We start from the raw sequence: 18,605 nt of genomic DNA on the forward strand, positions 1-18,605 counted from the left end.
TTCTTTTCATTCATTCTGAGCCTGGTTCTATGCCAGGCACTGTTCTAGGTCCTGGGGAGCCATCAGTGAACAAAATAGACGAAAGAGTCCCAGCCCTTGTGGAGCTGTCATGACTGTTTTGGGGGAGTTGGGCAATAAATAATAAATGTAATAAATAAGAAAATTAGTGCGTTAAAAGGCGATACATGTTACAGAAAAAAGAATAAGCAGAGCAGTGTAAGGAGGGTTGAAAGGGAGTAGCCAGGGTGGGTTCTCAGTGAAATGGTGACTCAAAATGTGAGTCAAAACTTGAAAGAGATCAAAGGAATTAGCTGTGTGAGTATCTAGGGGAAGATGACATCAAGGAGAGGGAATAGCCAGTGCAAAGGTCCTGGGGTAGGGGCATGTCTGGAGTGTTTGAACACCAGCAAGGAGGCCAAGGAGGCCAGAGCAGCATGGGCAAGGGGGAGAGTAGCCAAGGGTGAGGGCAGAGAGGTGACTAGGGGTAGCTTGGGGTGGGGGTAGGGGGCTGCAGGTCAAAGGAAGTCCTGTAGCTTTTCTCAGAGTGGAAAGAAGTGATGTGACTTAGGTTTTAAAAGGATCTCTCTGGCTGCTGTGTTGAGCAAGGGTGGGGAGCAGGCAAAGAGAGTGGAGGAGGCTACTGCAGCCATCTGGGCAGAAATGATGGTGGCCCTAGCCACCAGGGGAGCAGTGGGGAAGGAGAGAGGTGGTCAGAGGTTATACAGTCTCTTCAAACTCAGAACATCTAGGACAACTCCTCCTCCATATCTGCCACCTAAAAGGACTCACCTCTTCTTTCTCAGTTTCTCTCAATGCCCCATTATTCTCCCCATCCTCCAGCAGACAGCCCAGGGATGCTTTTGACTTCTTATTTCCCCTGCTCCTCGCATCCATCACTCAAACAAGACCTCAGTAGCATGGGCAAGGCCCTGCTGATTCTTCCATCCATTCTTTCTTTCCCGTCTCCACAGCTACTCGTTCAGGCCCTGGCACCTTATCCCTGAACCACTGCGGGAACCTCACTCAGTAGCCTGGTGGGCTCTGGAGCAGGACTCCCTGGGTTTGCATCCCGATTCTGCCAACTTTGAATTGTGTGAATTTGGGCTATTAATTTCTCTGTACCTCCGTTTCTTCATCTGTGAAATGGGGACAATAGTAATAATAACTCTAAAGGGTTATTGTGAGGGTCCAGTGAATTATTACATATAAGATGCTTAGAACAGAGCCTGGCATGTGATTATTATTTATGCAACAAGTATTTATTGAGCACTAATGGCGTGCAGAGACCTCCATTATTCTGGGAGATAGTCTGACCCAGTAGAAAGAGCGCAGGCTGCAATCTATCAGTTCTACTCCTGGATATACACCCAACAAAATGGTTTACAGTATCCAGCAGAAGACACGTACTATGTGTAAATACCGAGAGTGTTTTCTCATTTCCTGGCTGCTGGATCCTGATGGAAACACAGTTTTTATTTTTAAACAAATGTAGGTAGACTACAGAGGAGGATGCAAAGTTTCAACATTTTTTTTTTTTTTTTACAATAAAACATGAACTTCAAACAGAATTTTCCACTTGGGCTAGTTTATTTCAGGCTATGTCCCCCAGTCCCTGGAGGTAACCTCTCTCCCCTGGTTTTCTCCTCTCAAAAATGTTGAGAAGATCTGATCTATACAGACCGTCTTGCCCAGTGCCTGGCACGTGGTAGGTGCACAAGAAAGGTTCATTCTTATTAATACAAATTGTGTCTAATGGATTTCTTTAAGGCCTGCTTTCTGACTTTTCTTTAAGCAGTGTGATTTCATCTTGCGGTTGTCACAAAGAATTTAGCCCCTGATGGGAAGGGCTTTCTCAGTTGAGCACAAGCCTGATGCACAAGTTCCCCCATGAGCTAGTATTCAGGGCCTTTTTACTTAACTCTAGGAAAGGGAAGCAGGAGATTCAGAATGTCTGTGTGTGTTTTTCACCAGACCTCCAGGAAAGTTGCCCTTCCAGCCCAGCACCCTCCTCTGCCTAATTATTAAGCGAGCTGGTTGTACCATATTCTCCCAGGGGAAATTGGAGAGAAAGTTCGTCCATGAGCATAAAGGATAGGAGGAGGCAAAGAATGGACCAGAAAACCCGAGAAGCCTTGGCCAGCTTCCCAGGCTGTGAACTAGAGGAGAGGGACGAGGTCATGCACCCTCTCTCTGCCGAGCTATATCTCAGGGTCCAGACAGACCAGGCAGCTTGCGAATATTCTTGTCCTCCAGAGCCTGTTCTGCGGATCCAAGCCGGATTGTTACCTGCAGCCCAGGGCGTGGGGAGGGGCCATCTGCCATCTGCCCCGGCTGGGGCACAGGGCTGCCTGCTGGGGACCGTGGGCGCCGCGTCACGGTTCCCAGGCCTGGCTCTAAAAGGCTCTGTTCCATGGGCTGCGCCCCCTGGTGGGCGGGCAGAGCCCGGGAAAGCACAGGCGGCGCTGGGTCTCCAGTCGGCAGAAGCGGTTCTGGTTGGACACCCGGGTGGCCACGCCCAGCCCACAGGTGGTCGAGCAGGGGCCCCAGGCCGTGCTCCATTCTGGGCATGGGATGGGCTGGGGAGCTACAAGGCCAAAAAACTGGGGTTCTGTGGGGGAAGAAAGAGGGGTCAGCACTGAGAAGGGCTTGGCAGCCAAATCAACCTACCTGCTTGCTTAAGTTGCTTAACCTCTCTGGACTGAGGTCAATAAACCCTGTTTATACGCACCTGTGTGTGGTATGTATGCGTGTATGTTACATATGCCGGTGTACACACACACAAGCACACACATAATGTAGATCACACTGACATACTGTTTCTTTTTTATACTTAGTACAAAGTATGCTTAATACATACTTTTTATACTTAAGTTGAACTCCTTGGCATTCTTGTATGCGTTTATATTTTAAACGCATGTATCATATTCTATCATAGGGATAATAATAGCTACCACTGATGAAGGAGTATGAACCAGGCTCTGTTCTATCTGCTTTACTTGTATTAATTCATTTAGTCCTCACAACAACTCTATGAAGTAGATGCTCTCATCGCCCTCATTTTACAGATGGAGACACTGAGACACAGAGAAGTTAAGCAACTTGTCCAGAGTCACACAGCTAGTAGGTGGCAGAGCTAGGATTAGAACCTGCGCAGAATCCTTGCACTTGTAACCCACCACGTTTCACTGCCTCTCATATGGCACAGTCATTTCTGTAACCAATCCCCTTTTGGTTGTCTTTTTTTTTTTTTTAATTAATGACAGTCATGTGATAAAAACAAAACAAAAAACAAAAATGGCAACATAAGAACAATAGAAGCTCTAAAACTGAAGAGTTCACTGGGAGGTAAATGCCTTTCCTCCACATCTGCCTACCTCTAGATCACATCCCAGAAGCAACCACTTTGCCTGGCTCAGTTCTGAGCTCCTCTTTTGATAAGTCCAAATAATAATACCGTATATTGATCAATCTTAGTGGCCGTGGACCTTCTGCTATGAAATATAAGAATTTGTTCAAGTACCCTAATTCTCCCCTTGTCACTCTGCCACCCAATTTTTATTTTTAGTTAGTTATGACTTACGATTATAGGAGCCCTGGTGGCATAATGGTTAAGCCCTCAGCTGCTAACTGACATGCTGGCAGTTGGAACCCACTCAGCAGCGCTGCAAGAGAAAGGCCTGGCAATCTGCTCCTATAAAGATTACAGCCTAGAACTTAGGGGGCACTGAGTTTATGTTAATGGGAGAGGAACAACTCAGAAAAGGAGGATGAGAATGGTTGCACAGCTGGCAGAGGTAATCAGTGTCACTGAATTGTACACGTCCACACTATCGAATTGGTGTATGTTTTGCTGGGTATAGTCTCAACAACAACAACAAAACAAAATTTAAAAAAGGGTCAGTTTTACTCCGTCACATGGGGTCACTACGAGTTGAAACTGACTTGACAGCACCTAACAAGAACAACATGATTGAAAATTATACACTTAAACCGCAGCTTCTTGTTCCACCAGTTTTAAAGGGTCTGATTAGCGACTCTCCACCCAGTCTCCTTTCCTGCCGCCCACCACCCAGCGTCTGTCAGCGAAACCTTTACTTTTCTGTCTCCAGGTGTCCTCACCCCTCTAGGCCCCCCCACTGTCCCCGTGGTCCCGCCCCAGGGCTGACCCCAGCTGACGCTCACCTCGGGCTGGGAGGGTCTGCACCCCCAGGGCCTCGGTGCAGACCCACTCGGGGCAGCACTTGCCCGGGACCTCCACCCTCCTGGGTTGGGGGCATTCCGGGCTGGGCAGCAGGACGTCCTCGCTGCACAGCGACACGCAGGTGAAGCCACCATCCTCACAGCGGCAGCGAATCCTGCAGTGGGGCTGGAAGGTCTCTCCTTCCTGGTACAGGCGGCCATTCACCTCACAGCTCCCGTCATCCTCTCCGACTGCAGGGGAGAAACCGAACCCCCATCGGTCACCCGGACCCTTCTCTGGGCAAGGCCAGCTGAGGCCATGCCAGCCACGTCCTGCGGATGGCCCTGGCAGAGCCAACGCAGATCTGGCAGGACCAGCAATATGCGTCCCATCCCTCCCCACAGCCAGCCTGCCTGGCCCTGCGGGGAGACGGCGTGGCAGACTGGACCCTGGCCCAGAGTTTGCAGGAAGTCTGGCCTGGTTTGAGCCCCAGCTCTGCCCTTTATTAACTGTGCACCTTGGCCAAGTGATATCGCTTCTTGCCTCAGTTTCCTTATCTGCAAAATGGGGATATAATGGTACTTATTTCAATGGTTGTGAAGTGATATACGTAACATACCCCACATAAAGACCTTCAATCGATCCTAGCTTCTGTGTTGCTGTTATTATAATTTATATGCACTGAGATTTCATGCAGCAAAGTTTCATTGTCCACCTGCTGTGTTGCAGTCATCACTGTTAGCCCAGAGCTTAACTTGCTGGCTGTGTGGCTTTGAGTAAGTTGCCTAACTTCTCTGAGTCACCTTAACGCTAAATCTGTGCCTTCGGTTACCTGGGGGGTAATATGTACATAGCCCCTAGCACAGTGCTAGCATATAGTAGGTGCTCAGGAAACACTCCTTGAATGAAGCCCTCAACTTCCTCCACTGAAGGAGAGCTCCTTGAGGGCGGGGCCGTGTCATCATGGCCCCACCGCCACCACGAGGGACATACAGAACCTCAGGAAATGCCCCTTGAGTGAATGCCTGGCATGAGGCTCAGCATATAGAAGACACTTGATAAACTAGCTGTCATTCGTTATAGTTCAAGAAATATTTCTTGTGCATCTCCTGTGTGCCAACCACCGTGCTCCTGAATAGGAGGAAGACATAATCCTTGCCTCCAGGGACTGCGAGCCAGTGGGGAGACAGATGCAAAGGCGCCTGCTCCATGGCAGAACGTGGAAGGAACAGCAACGGAGGGCTTCCTAGAGACGTTGGTGGCAACTGTTTTCTTTAGATACATTTTTATTAGCAGTCATTTATGAGTTTATATAACAAATCTCCACTTTCTCACTACTACATGCCCCAATCAAATAAAGCATTTAACAAGAACTTGCTGTTGCTAACTTTCTGTCTACTCTATAAGTTTTTTAACAGACTTTTTTTTACAGGTGTTTAAAGTTTTTTTTCTTGTAGATGGACTCATTTTTATTGATTTATGGGCCTCTCTCTCTCTCTCTCTAGTTGTTATTTTTAGAAAAGGGACATGCACATCGAAGAGAGAGGTAATTTCTCTGCAAGGCTTATAATTTTGAGAGTATCCCCATGTTTTTCTGTTTCCCTAAAGCAGTGGTTCTCAACGGGGAATGATTCTGCCCCCAGGAGACAGCACTGTCTGGAGACAGTTTGGGTTGTCACAGCTTGGAAGGTTGGTATCGGCATCTAGTGAGTGGAGGCCAGGGACGCTGCTATACAACCGACAATGCACAGGGCAGCCGCCACAACAAAGAATGTCCTGCCCCGAAGTCACGTGAGGGAGGTGGAGAAACCTCGCCCTGAAGCATCAGAGGCCAGCGGGGCCTAGAAGAGTCGGGGAAGATGGATCTTGCTCAAGGTCACCCATAAGTAGCAAATCCAGGACTCACACTGCAGTTCCAGGCCTCCCAATCCGGGAGGAAGACAGATTGCCGGGCTGCCTTGAGAGCCTGCTTGACGAGGGCCCCAAGCTGTGCAACAGTAAGCAGGATGGAAGCTGAGCCTCAGTTTCCTTATCTATAAAATGGGTCTGAAAGTCCTTGCCTCATAGGGTTGTTGTGAGGATTGTGTAGTAAGTGCTTAGCACAGGGCCTGGCACCTATCATTCCTTGGATGAAGGCTTGCACTTCCATTTTCCCGAAAGCGGGTGAGGGTCCTGAGAAGGGGACAATGCCTTTTGGTGTGAAGGACCTGGAATGTTTGTCTACTCAAGGGAGGAGGTGTTTGAGCCTTTGGCAGTTGGCTGTGATTTGGACAAGCAGGCATGGGGGGAGGACCAGTCCGGTGGTAGGCATGGTCCCAGCAGAGGCCAAGAGGGGAGAAGTTGGGGGTGGGCTTAGGGAGCGATAGACTACCAGGTGTGGCTGGAGTGGGTGGTGTATGTGAAGTGAGGGTGAGAGAGGTAGACAGAGGAGGCTACTCTTGGACCGAGAACCCGTGGCCTTGCCCACCCTCCTCCATCAGTCCCGCAAACCTGCTTACAGAGGCACTCAGCCCTCTGGCCGCCAGGGCCCGCCCTGAGCTGGCAGACCAGGCCCTGGCTGGGGTCGCAGACGTGGAGGTGGTCGCAGGGCTCCCCCAGCCTCCGTGCACACACCCGGCAGCAGCCGCAGCCGTCCAGCACCAGGGGCACCCCTGGTGGGCATCGGGGAGGTGGCCAGGGGCAGGCACACGGTGTCGGGCACAGCTGGGCACACACCTGCAGAAAGAAGGACCTCACTCAGCCACGGACTTTGAAGGCAGACATTGAGCCCCGTCCCCCTCCCCCGCAGCTGGCCACCACTCTGCCTGGCTGGGCAATGTGGGGTCCACACGTTGGCTGAGAGTCATATGGACCTGGCCTTGAGCCCTGGCTGTCCTGTGGCCCTTCGTTGCATTGTGGCCATGAGCAAGGACACTGGGCAAGAGTTCCAGTCCTGGCTCTTCCCCTGATTAACTGTGGGACCTCGGGCAAGTTACTTAACCTTTCTGAGCCTCAGTTTCCTCACCTGTGAAACGGGGACAATAATAGTACCTAACTCAGGATTATTTTGAGGAATACATGAAATTGGGCACACTGTCTGGCATGCAGTAGATAAATGCTCAATGTGTTTATCTATCACCATCATCATCATTAACGACAGGAAATGGCTTAGGTCCTGCCCTCTAGGAGCTTACAGAAAAGCAAACACAGCAAAATGATGGATTAAAGCAGCATTTTCCGGCATGTGGACTGTGGATACTTACCTTGAGGACTGATCAAATTAAATAGTATCGTGAGCATTTTTAATCTTTGGAACAATCGAGAATGTGTTTCCCAACCCTGGGATGGGCGTTCAAATCAGCCAGGAAGATTGGTAAAATGCACATCTCAAGGCCCTCTCCGAGACTTACCAAGTCCGAACTCCCAGAGGTGGGGCCCTGGAATCTGTATTTTTAACAAGATGTCCAAAAGCTTTTGGTGCACAGCTAGGTTTTCAGCCCCTCTGATCCAGTCCAACCCCCTCATGTACAGATGGGGAAACTGAGGTCCACGAGGAGGAAGGGCCTTGCCAAAACTTGCAGTGTGTTAGCTGCAATTCCAAGTTCCTGCTTCCCCACTGAGGACCCAGGGACAGACTTTTCCTGTCATGGGCACCTGAACCAGGCACCAGCCCCCAGTGGCAGAGTCAGGGCATCAACCCAAGTGCTCTGACTGCCCACCTAGGACAAAGAAACAACCAAGCTGTGAGCCAGATGTCAGTTAGGCAGAGGGCCCACTGCATGGCAAACTGGAGGAGAAACATGGGCTCCTGCATGTCCACTTGAAGGTGGGGACCAAGAGCTAGGCATAATTCAAGATGTTCCCAGCAGCCTCTTTTGTGGGGGACTGATCTTTAGTTTAGGAGTCCCTGGGTGCCACAAACAGTTAAGCACTTGGCTACTAACCAAAAGATTGATGGTTCAAATCTACCCAAAGGCACCTCAGAAGAAAGGCCTGGCAATCTACTTCCAAAAGATCACAGCCATTAAAAACGCGAGGCAGATGGAGTTTGAAGACATTCTGCTAAGTGAAATAAGCCAGTCACAAAAGAACAAATATTGTATGAACCCATTTAAATAAAAAGACAAGAAAAGGCAAATGTATAGAGACCAAAGTTTATTAGTGGTTAGCAGGGGCAGAAGGAGCCCTGGTGGAGCAATGGTTAAAGTACTCAGCTGCTAACCAAAAGGTCAGCAGTTTGAACCCGCCAGCCTCTCTGTGAGAGAAAGATGTGGCAGCCTGCTTCCTTAAGGATTTACAGCCTCGGAAACCCTATGGGGCAGTTCTGCCCTGTCCTATAGGGTTGCTATGAGTCGGAATCAACTAGATGGCAGAGACTTTGGTTTTTTTGTACCGGAACAGGAGGGAGAGGGAAAAGGGGTTAACGGTGATGGAACAATTGCATTGATTAAGGGTAGGATTGCACAGCTGATTATTATAACTGCTGTCAATAAGCTGCATGCCTGTAAAACATTGACTTGGCTAAAGTTGTGTGGTATTTATAACAACAACCGAAAAAAAAAAAAAAAAAAGAGTAGCTGCTGAGGTTGCTTATGTACAACCAAACACCTCATGGGATTTGATTCCTTCATTTGGAGGTTTAGGGTATGGTTTCGGGGGACATCCCAGTTAATTGGCCTAATAACGTGTTTAGTGCCTCTGTTTTACCTCCTGGTTCATTACATAGTGCCTGGGGTCTTAAAACCTTGCAAGCAGCCATCCAAGGCACAACAATTGGTCCCTATTCACCTGGGGCAAAAGAGGAAGAAGAAGAGTCAGGAATAGGAGGAGGATATGGAATGTGAGGCTAATTGCCTCCATGAACAACTGCCTCCTTTGCCATGAGACCAGAAGAACTGGAAGGTGCCTGGCTACCATTACTAAGCATTTTGATCAAAGATTCCACAGAGGAATCTTTGATCAAAATGGGGGAAAAGCACAACAGAATTTCAAATTCTCATGGAATCCAGACTTTCTGGAGCCGTGGAGGCTGGATGAACCCCTGAAAATATTGCCCTGAGATAATCTTTAAACCTTAAACCAAAAACCTTAAACCCTGAAGTCTCCTTAAAACAGAACAATAATTTAGCTTAACTGGTAAAAAAGGTCTGCCTCGAGCATTATGTTCTTTCAAGAATTATCTATATGGGATAAAATTGACAACAGCAACTCAAAAGATTAGATGGGAACCTTAGGGGGCAGTGACTTTATGTTAATGGGGGAGGAACAGCTCAGAAAAGGAGAGTGAGAATGGTCACACAACTTGAAGAATGTAATCAATGTCACTAAATTGTACTTGAAGAAACTGTTGAATTGGTGTATGTTTAGCTGTGTATATTCTCAACAACAACAAAATAAATAAAATTTAGGAAAAAAAAAAAAACCTATGAAGGGCAGTTCTACTCTGAAACACATGGGATTGCCATGAGTCAGAATAGATTCTATGGCAACTGGTTTGGTTCAGGAGTGTTTTCGGATCTTTAAATTGGTAGGATCTTTTGGGAAGTAAAGGATTCTATATAGAGAAGGGAAGATTTGCAGTCTAGAAGGATAAAATTAATTACTTCATATCTCCTGTGTGGCTCCCAAGAAGGCAATGATGCCTTTGCTCCCACCCTGCCCCACCCTTGATAGCCCCCATTCCTGCAAACCTTTCAGTGGCCTGCAGTGCCTACCCTGGCCACCAGGGGTCGCCCCAAACTGTCAGACCAGCTCTGGCAGGGCCACAGAGGAGGCAGTCACCGGGCTCCCATCTAAGGCAGCACTGGGTGATAGATGGGTGTGTCTGGCTGCCCCTGGAGAAAGGGAGTCCCCCCTCTCTGGAGCTATTTCAAGCAGGGGATTGGGTGATGCTGAAGTGATTCTAGAGAAGATGGTCTAGTGTTGCCCTCAAAGTGTGGTCCATGCCAGCATGGCGTGGAGCTTATTAGAAATTCAGCATCTCCGGCCCCACCTTCTGAACCCGAAATCTGGATTTAACAAATTCCCAGGTGACTCTCATGGAATTGATTTGAGAAGCAATAGGCTGGACTTTGAGTTCCCTTCCAAACCAGGGATTCAGCTCTCTTGGTTAGTGGGAAGGTGGAGGGGAGGGACTCTGACCAAAACGGGCTCTCCAGTCCTTCCCCACCTGAACACAGGAGGGCCAGGTAACAGGTCCTCTGTCTTGTTCCTGGGTTCCCATGTTGGACTCCCTCTACCTGGCAAGCTTAGCAGGGTCTGGGTTCTGCAGGTCCTGGCACCCAGGAGAGGCTATTAATAATACTGATGATGATAGCTCACGATCACCACGGGCACACCGTGTGCCGAATACTTTACTTTTTTTTATTTTTTATTTTATTGTTGAACTTTAAGTGAAAGTTTACAATTCAAGTTAGTTTCTCATACAAAAATTTATACACATTGTTATGTGACCCTAATTGCTCTCCCTATACTGTGACAGCACATTCCTCCTTTCCACCCCGGATTTCCTGTGTCCATTCAACCAGCTCCTGACCCTCTCTGCCTTCCCATCTCACCTCCGGACAGGAGCTGCCCATTTAGTCTCATGTATCTACTTGAGATAACAAGCACACTCTTCACAAGTATCATTTTATGTCCCACAGTCCAGTCTAATCTCTGACTGAAGAGTTGGCCTTGGGAATGGTTTTAGTGCTGGGTTGACAGAGTCTGGGGGCCATGCTTTCCGGGGTTCCTCCAGTTTCAGTCAGACCATTAAGTCTGGTCTTTTTCTAGAAGTTGAGTCTGCACCCCACTTTTCTCCTGCTCCGTCAGGGACTGTCTGTTGTGTCCCCTGTCAGGGCGGTCATTGGTGGTAGCCAGGCACCATCTAGTTCTGGTCTCAGGCTGATGCAGTCTCCGGTTTATGTGGCCCTCTCTGCCTCTTGGGCTAGTAATTTCCTTGTGACTTTGATGTTCTTCATTCTCCTTTAGTGCCGAGTACTTTAACGTGTTGTCTAACTTAACCCTCCAATGTGAGGCACCATCATTATACCCATTTTAAAGATGAGGAAACTAAGGCTGAAAGAAATGTAGTGACAGCCAGTAAGAGGTAGAGTCAGGATTGGAATCCAACTTCACGTGAACCCAAGGCCCAAGCTCTTAATCACTGTGCCTACCTATAATTTCTCAGGAGCTCTGACCCCAGCTTAGCTTCTGCCTCCATTTACCCATTTGTTCAAGAGGAATAATGACAAGTTATGGAGGGTGTTCAGGCATAGCCAAGGAGGGATATGCCCTCTCCCAACCTCCCTCTACTCCATACCCTCCCTAACCACCCCTTTCTGTGTTCAAGTTGTCCCATCAACACTCAGTTTCCCAAGAGCCTGGCTGTGGTCACCAGGCTGTGAGACTCTGTGGTAAGAACACTGGACGTGGAGTCTTCTGGGCGAGAGTTGAGAGTGAAGTTCTACCACTGACTTGCTGTGTGACTTTGAACATATCACTTAACTGCTGTGTAAATGGGAATGAAGACCACCTATCTCAGAGTGCCAGCAAGGACTAAATGAGGCCACAGCCAGCAAAGTGTGGCTTCATTGTTTCTGGGTCTCTGCTTCTGCCCCTCTCTACAACCTTCAGCCCAGGAGCCCACAGCCTGCCTGGAAGACTTAGAATTCTCTCCCTGAGGATTGTTGTGGCTTTCCATGTTTGTGATGACTAAGTCCCTATTTTCCTGGGACTGGGGAAGAATGGAGGGGGTGAACAGTATGTTGAGGACAGCTCAATTTTGATCTTTCGTTTAATTGCAGGCCCCTTCCCCTGGCCCCTCCTGGAACCCCAAGTCCCCTGCTCCAACTACCCAAGGCACCCATCCTAGCACCGTGTCTTGTCTGTCCCATTTGGGAGTACAGACAGCAGGACTGATGTTAGCAGGGTTCTTAGTCTTCCCTTGCCCCCTGATTAGGACCTGGGATGGGGCAGGGGTGCGGGTGGGGGTGGAGAAGCCCTTGCCCCATGCTTCTCAAAGGAGTATGAAAATACAGTGTGATCATGGCTTGTGGTAAGGCCAATCCCCATGGCACTGGGAACCCAGTATTTCCTGAGGGGATGACAGGGCTCAGCACCTGTGGCCTTGGCCCAGGTTGAAGGTGGGGAGAGACACAGACTAGAGGCCCCTCAACACACCCATACCCATCTGGCCTCCACCATGTTTCTCCTCTATTGCTCTGATGTTTCTTGGCTGTGTGACTTTGGGCAAGTTGCTTACCCTCTCTGAGTCTTACTTGACTGAAAATTAAGAATATAATTCCTTATGGAGTTGTTGTGTGTGTTAGACAGGTGGATGCTCCATAAGCCCTTTGATAATAGTCCCATGCAGTTTATTATTATTCCACTGAGGTATATCCCTGCCCCCTGGAGCCAGGCCTGCCTGTCACCGCCTGAGGGCCCAACAGCATTGTGCCCTTGCAGGATGACCTTTCCAGTTAGTTAAACACCCATGCAAATCCTGGCTTGGATGGACAAAGCATGCCCTGTCTTAAGTCTCAGTTTCCCCACTTATAATGAGGGTAGGTGTCCCTGCTTTATAGAGTGGCCGTAGGGATTGGTAATAACCATAAAAGCCCTCTTCTGAACATTTACCATATTCCAGGCCCTGTGCTGAGCACTTCAGGTGCATTATCAAGAATGAGCTCCACAGAGGCCTCTTAATCACTGTGCCCATTTGACAAAGGAAGAAGCCGAGATTCAGAGAGGAGAAGGGACTTGCCTGAGGTCACACAGCAGAGCTGGCCAGAGCAGCAGTCTGGGCACAGGGAGGGAAGCCTGGCTGGGGCAGGCTGTGCCGGATGCAGGGGGACTCTGCCAGGGGGTCCTTGGCTGTGATTTCATAACCTCCCAGCCCCCTCCCACCACACCAAAGAAGTCAGTGGTACATTTTGGGCCCAGGCCCCCCCACTTACCTTTGAGAGGAGGAAGAGAAGGAAGAAGGCAAGGAGATGGGTCTGTGGTGTGCCTCTCATGTCACTATGTCCCCTGCAGAGCCAGCTTTGAGGCTGGGAGGCAGGACCCGTGAGTCTTTATGTTCCAGCAGCTGTGAGGTCACTCCAGGCAAACACACTCTCTCTCTCTCACACACAGACTGGCCTTTTCGTTCCTTCTTCCTCTCCCCATCTTCAGGTTCCTCTGACAAGCCCATTTACCTGAAGGGGAGACCGTGGAGGCCACCAAGGGGGTGCCTGCCAGGGTGTGTGTGTGTGTGTGTGTGTGTGTGTGTGTGTGTGTGTGTGTGTGTGTAAAAGCCAGAGCCAGTGCCAGTGCCAGGGGCCTGTGACAGGCTGGCAGGGGCTCCCCTAGCTCTGCCCAGCCCCAGAAGGCCTTGGCACAAGCCGCTGCTGTGACTGGTTCAGCCCTGCCCCCGGCCCTGCCCGAACCCAGGAGGGAGTTGTTGATCCAGGCAGTGCTCGGTGGACCCCCCCCTTTGCAAATCTGACATAAGCCCTCTGAGCCCCATGACCGGACTCTGGGCAGCCTCGGCCCAGCCTGCGGTTTCTGGCAAGGAGCTTGGCAGCTGCCCAGAGGTGGGTGTGACCCAGAGCAAAACTTCCCTGGACCGCCTGCTGGCTCTTGGCAGCGTGCGGCCTTCCCATGGCCTGCTTTCCAGGCCCCAGTGGGAGAGCCCGAGCTGGTTGGGCCTACTGTGTGCCCAGTGCTTGGTTGAGCCAAATCCATTTAGCTTAATTCTGCAAACTCTAAAGCCCCCATTGCCAGTGCTGGAGATACAACAATGACCACTGACTCAGGGGCAAGGTCTAGAGGGGGGTGACAGCAAGAAAGCATCCAGGGGAATTCCTGAGGACACTGAGGGTGAGGGATTGCTTTCTGAAGGGGGTGCCATTTCAGAAGGCCAAGGAAAGAGGGGGCTAGAGAGGGCGAAGTATTCCAGGCAGAGGGAACAGCATGTCCAAACATCTGGAGAAGGCAGATAGTACCGACTATTCTGGGAGCAGAAGGTGCCCGTGTGGCTGGAACTTACTGGGGTGGGGGTGGAGGAGATGATGAGCACAGGGCCTCAGGGTAGGATCCTTGTCTCCTTCCTAGAGACTAGAAACCCAAGCTCTAGGAGGCTGAGTTCCTTACCCCAGCTCTCTCTCTTTCACAAAAGCTGAGCTCCTGATCTTAAGCCAGCCTTTGAGCCCAAGTCTGTCTGTGAAGCTGTGTCCCTGACATCCTCAAAAAGATCTGTTTCTGTGGGGCAGTAAGACACGTATGGGAGCCTGGGTGGCACAAGTGGTTTGTGATCAGCTGCTAACTGAAAGGTTGGTGGTTCGAACCCACCCAGTGGCTCTGCGAAAGAATGGCCTGGCAATCTTCTTCTGTAAAGATTACAGCCAAGAAAACCCTATGGAGTAGTTCTACTCTGTAACAGATGGGTTGCCATGAGTCGGGGGCTGACTCGCTGGCTGCTAACAGCAACAACAAAGGCACGTACAAATTCATACCACCAATATTGTGGGAGCATCTACAGCATTTCAGCCGTGGGGCAGGGGGTGGCGTGAATGGGTATAAAGACGTGGCCTTTGAATACTAGAGGTGATGTCAAGGGGTGGCTGGGGAAAGTTTTAGCCTCCATAATCTCCACCAACACCCTAAACCTCAAATGTAATAAGGAACCTGGATATGAACAGTAATACTTCCATCTCAGGGGTGGATTATCCAATAGGCAAGTAAGCACGGTGCTTAACCTGCTTACCAGATCATCTGTAGCAAACAATTTCACATTTTTTCACCACATCAAAGATTCTGCTTCTAGGGATGGCTGGCATCTGTCTCTCTCTCAATCCCCCAGCACCTTCCTATAGAATCCAAGCATCTTTTCAAATTTACAATCCCTGACAGGGGCGGATGACCCAGTCAGCAAAGTGAGCACAGGCTTACTTGTGCTTACTTTGCTGACTGGGTCATCTGCCCTTGCTTCAATCTTTTGTAAAACATCACTAAGCATCACTGAAGCCTTGCTATTTGCGTGGCTTTCTAGGTAATGGAAGGAGCCCTGGTGGTGCAGTGGCTAAGTGGTTAAGTTTGGTATAAGTAATGGTAGCACAGTGGTTAAAGCACTCGGCCGCTAACCAAAAGGTCAGCAGTTCAAACCCACCAGCCACTCTGCGGGAGAAAGATGTGGCAGTCTGCTTCGTAAAGATTTACAGCTATGGAAACCCTATGGGGCAGTTCTACTCTGCCCTATAGGGTCACTATGAGTTGGAAGTAGCTTTATGGCAGTGGATTTGGTTTTGGATAGGTAATGGATGGGGCGGTGCTGGTTCAGTGGTACAGTTCTCACCTTCCGTGTGGGAAACCCGGGTTTGATTCCCAGCCAGTGCACCTCACGCACAGTCACCACCTCTCTGTCAGTGGAGGCTTGCATGTTGATATAATGCTGGTTTCAGTGGAACTTCCAGACTAGAGACATACTAGGAAGAAAGGCCTGGCAATCTACTTCTGAATATCAGCCGATGAAAATCCTACATATCACAATGGTCCAATTTGTAACCGATCATGGGGATGACATAGGACAGGGCATTATTTAGTTCCATTGTCCATGGGGTCACCATGAGTCTGGGGTGGAGTCAGTGACATCTAAAAGCAAAACAACAGCGACATAGGTACTAGATGGTCTGAGTAAGACAGGGCTTGCTGTGCAAAGCAGCTTAAGATAGGTTTCCCCCAGCTCATCTTCCCACCAGATTGCTACCTCAAGCCCCTACTAATTGGAAATTTGGGAGCTGTCACTCAACAATAGCAACTGTTACTAGATGAGCACACACTATGTGCCTTTTGCATATAGTATTTCACTTAACGGACACCTGAATTAGTTTCCTGTTGTTGCTGTAACAAATTACCTCAAACTTAGTGGTTTAAAACAACACAAATTTGTTACCTCACAGTTCTGGAGTCAGAGTCTGACATGAGTCTTACAGGGCTAAACTCAAGTGTTGCCAGGGTTGTTTCCTTCCAGAGACTCGAGGGGAAAATCTGTTTCCTTGACTTTTCCAGCTTCTAGAGGCCATCTGCATTCCTTGGCCCGTGGCCCCTTCCTTCATCTTCAAAGTGCAGCACTCCAACTTCTGCTTCTGCCCTCCCTTCTCCTTTTTCTGACTCTGACCCTCCTGCCTCCCTCTTATGAAGACATTTGTGACTACCCTGGGCCCACCTAGATAATCCAGGACAATCTCCCGATCGCAAAATCATTAACTTAATCACACCTGCAAAGTCCCTTTTGCCATGTAAAGTAACATATTCATAGGTCCTGGGGATTAGGAGCACTAACAATAAAAGCGATCACGTATTGAGCACCCAGCAGAAGCCAGCCATTGTGCTATGTGCTCTTTATAAAAAGCGATGTTTCTAATCCTCACAATCAGGTATCAGTAATTTTACTTTCTCAAGAAGAATGGTGAGGTTCAGAGAGGTTAAGTAATTTGCCCAAGTTCACACAGCTCAGAAACAACCAAGATTTCAGCACAGGTTCATAAGACTCCAAAACCTATGTCTGGGATTTATTTCTTTTTTTGCTTCTGCTCGTACAGCTCTCTGTGATACACACACACGCGCACACGTATGAGGTTTGAAATTGAGGGATGACATATAGACAGGAACGTGCTTAACATGTACTACTAATACAGCTGGATGACTTCACATTTGTATACACCCATTTAACCTATATAACCATCACCCAGATCGAGATATATTTCCAGAAGTTTCCTTCATGCCCCTTCCAAGGCTGTACCCTGTGCCTTTCAGGTAAACACTGTTCGGACCTCTATCATTACTGATTAGTTTTTCTGGGAGGAACAGTTTTCTCTGAGGCAAGAAGGGAGGCAGGAGAGATTTGGAAGTCTGACGGGAGAGTTGGAGGGAGGCGTGTTTGGTCACAGAGGAAGCGAGGCCCTCTGCTGACAGCGAGGAGGTGAGGCAGGTGTGGCGAGTGAAGAAGTCACGAATCAGCAGCCTCCCAGGGAGGCGGCAAGAGATGAATGGAAGTGTTACCGCCCACCTGTGAGGGCCCCTCTGAGTCAGAACATGGACTTTTCCTGGACCTTTTTCTCTCTAATAACTGAGGATGGGAGTGTGGACAGTGGGAGGTCTTGGGGCCAGGCCAGATCAGGAGGCACGTGAGCCTGGCATCAAGGGTGTTTGTTGAATGAGAGTGTGATGAAGAGTCTTCCACACACAGTTCAAAGTGTAGAAAGACTGTGGCAGGAACTGCCACTTTGCTGACTGGTTATGTATGGCTCAGGCCCCCAAAGTGTCAAGCTTGGTACCGGCCAGGCGTGAGAGCCCAGAGAACCCTAACGAGGCTTTGGGCTGCTGCCAAACCAGTTGCTGTTGAGGCGGTTCTGGTTTACGGCGCCCCCACGTGGGCCCAGGTAGAGCTGTGATCCGCAGGGTTTTCAATGGCTGATCTTTCGGAAGTAGATTGCCGGGCTTTTCTCCTGAGATGCCTCTGGGTGGACTTGAACCTTCCATTTTTCGATTATCAGCTGGTACTATTTATATACTTACGTATATGTATATATGTGTGTAAGGAACCCTGTTGGTAAAACGGTTAAGCACTCGGTTGCTAACTGAAAGATTGGTGGTTCGAACCTCCCCAGCCACTCCACAAGAGGAAAACCTGGCGATCTACTTCCTTAAAGGTTACAGCCAAAAAATCTCTATGGATGGAGCCATTGAGGCTGGATGAACCCCCGAAACTATCGCCCTGAGATAATCTTTAAACCTTAAACCAGAAATATCTTCTGAAGTCTTCTTAAAACCAAACACAATAGTTTAGCTTAACTGGTAAAGAATGTCAGCCTTGAGCGTTGTGCTGTTTTAAGAACTATCTGTATGGGATCAAATGGAACTTTGGTGGTGCAGTGGTTAAGAGCTCAGCTGCTAAACAAAAGGTTGGCAGTTTGAATCCACCAGCCAATCCTATGGGGCAGTTCTACTCTGGGTCACTATGAATCAGAATCAACTCAATGGCAAGGGGTTTGTTTTTTTATATGCGACCAACCTGACAACAGCAACTCGAAAGATTAGATGAGAAACTCAGGGAGCAGTGAGTTAATGTTAATGGGGGTGGAACAACTCAGAAAAGGAGGGTGGGAATGGTTGTGTGACTTGAAGAAGGTAATCGGTATCACTGAATTGTACTTGTAGAAATTGTTGAATTGGTGTATGTTCTGCTGTGTATATTCTCAACAACAACAAAAATAAAATAAATTATTTTAAAAATATGGGGCAGTTCTACTCTGTCACATGGGGTCACTATGAGTTGGAATCAACTTGACAGTATCCAACAACATATATGTGTATATATATCTGTATGTATAGATATATATACACTTTCATATGCGCCATTATTTTCTCTTTGTCTGGTTGGTTATTGCTGGTGTAAAAATGTTGTTGGTTTTTGTTGTTGATG

At 48.8% G+C, this 18,605-nt stretch overlaps 1 protein-coding gene across 1 annotated transcript; it reads right to left on the reverse strand.

The window, feature by feature from the left end:
• Positions 1-2,393: 2,393 nt before the first annotated feature.
• On the reverse strand, positions 2,394-13,200 carry CCN5 (cellular communication network factor 5). The gene is made up of 4 exons (XM_004370317.2): positions 13,099-13,200; positions 6,679-6,895; positions 4,183-4,431; positions 2,394-2,608 (listed from the first exon to the last, which is right to left on the reverse strand). Exons 1-4 carry the CDS (start codon positions 13,156-13,158, stop codon positions 2,394-2,396), a joined length of 741 nt encoding a protein of 246 aa, XP_004370374.1. The 5' UTR covers positions 13,159-13,200.
• Positions 13,201-18,605: the final 5,405 nt, after the last annotated feature.

This window comes from Trichechus manatus, unplaced genomic scaffold (assembly GCF_000243295.1).
Source record: "Trichechus manatus latirostris isolate Lorelei unplaced genomic scaffold, TriManLat1.0 scaffold00008, whole genome shotgun sequence".
Classification (NCBI taxonomy): domain Eukaryota; kingdom Metazoa; phylum Chordata; class Mammalia; order Sirenia; family Trichechidae; genus Trichechus; species Trichechus manatus.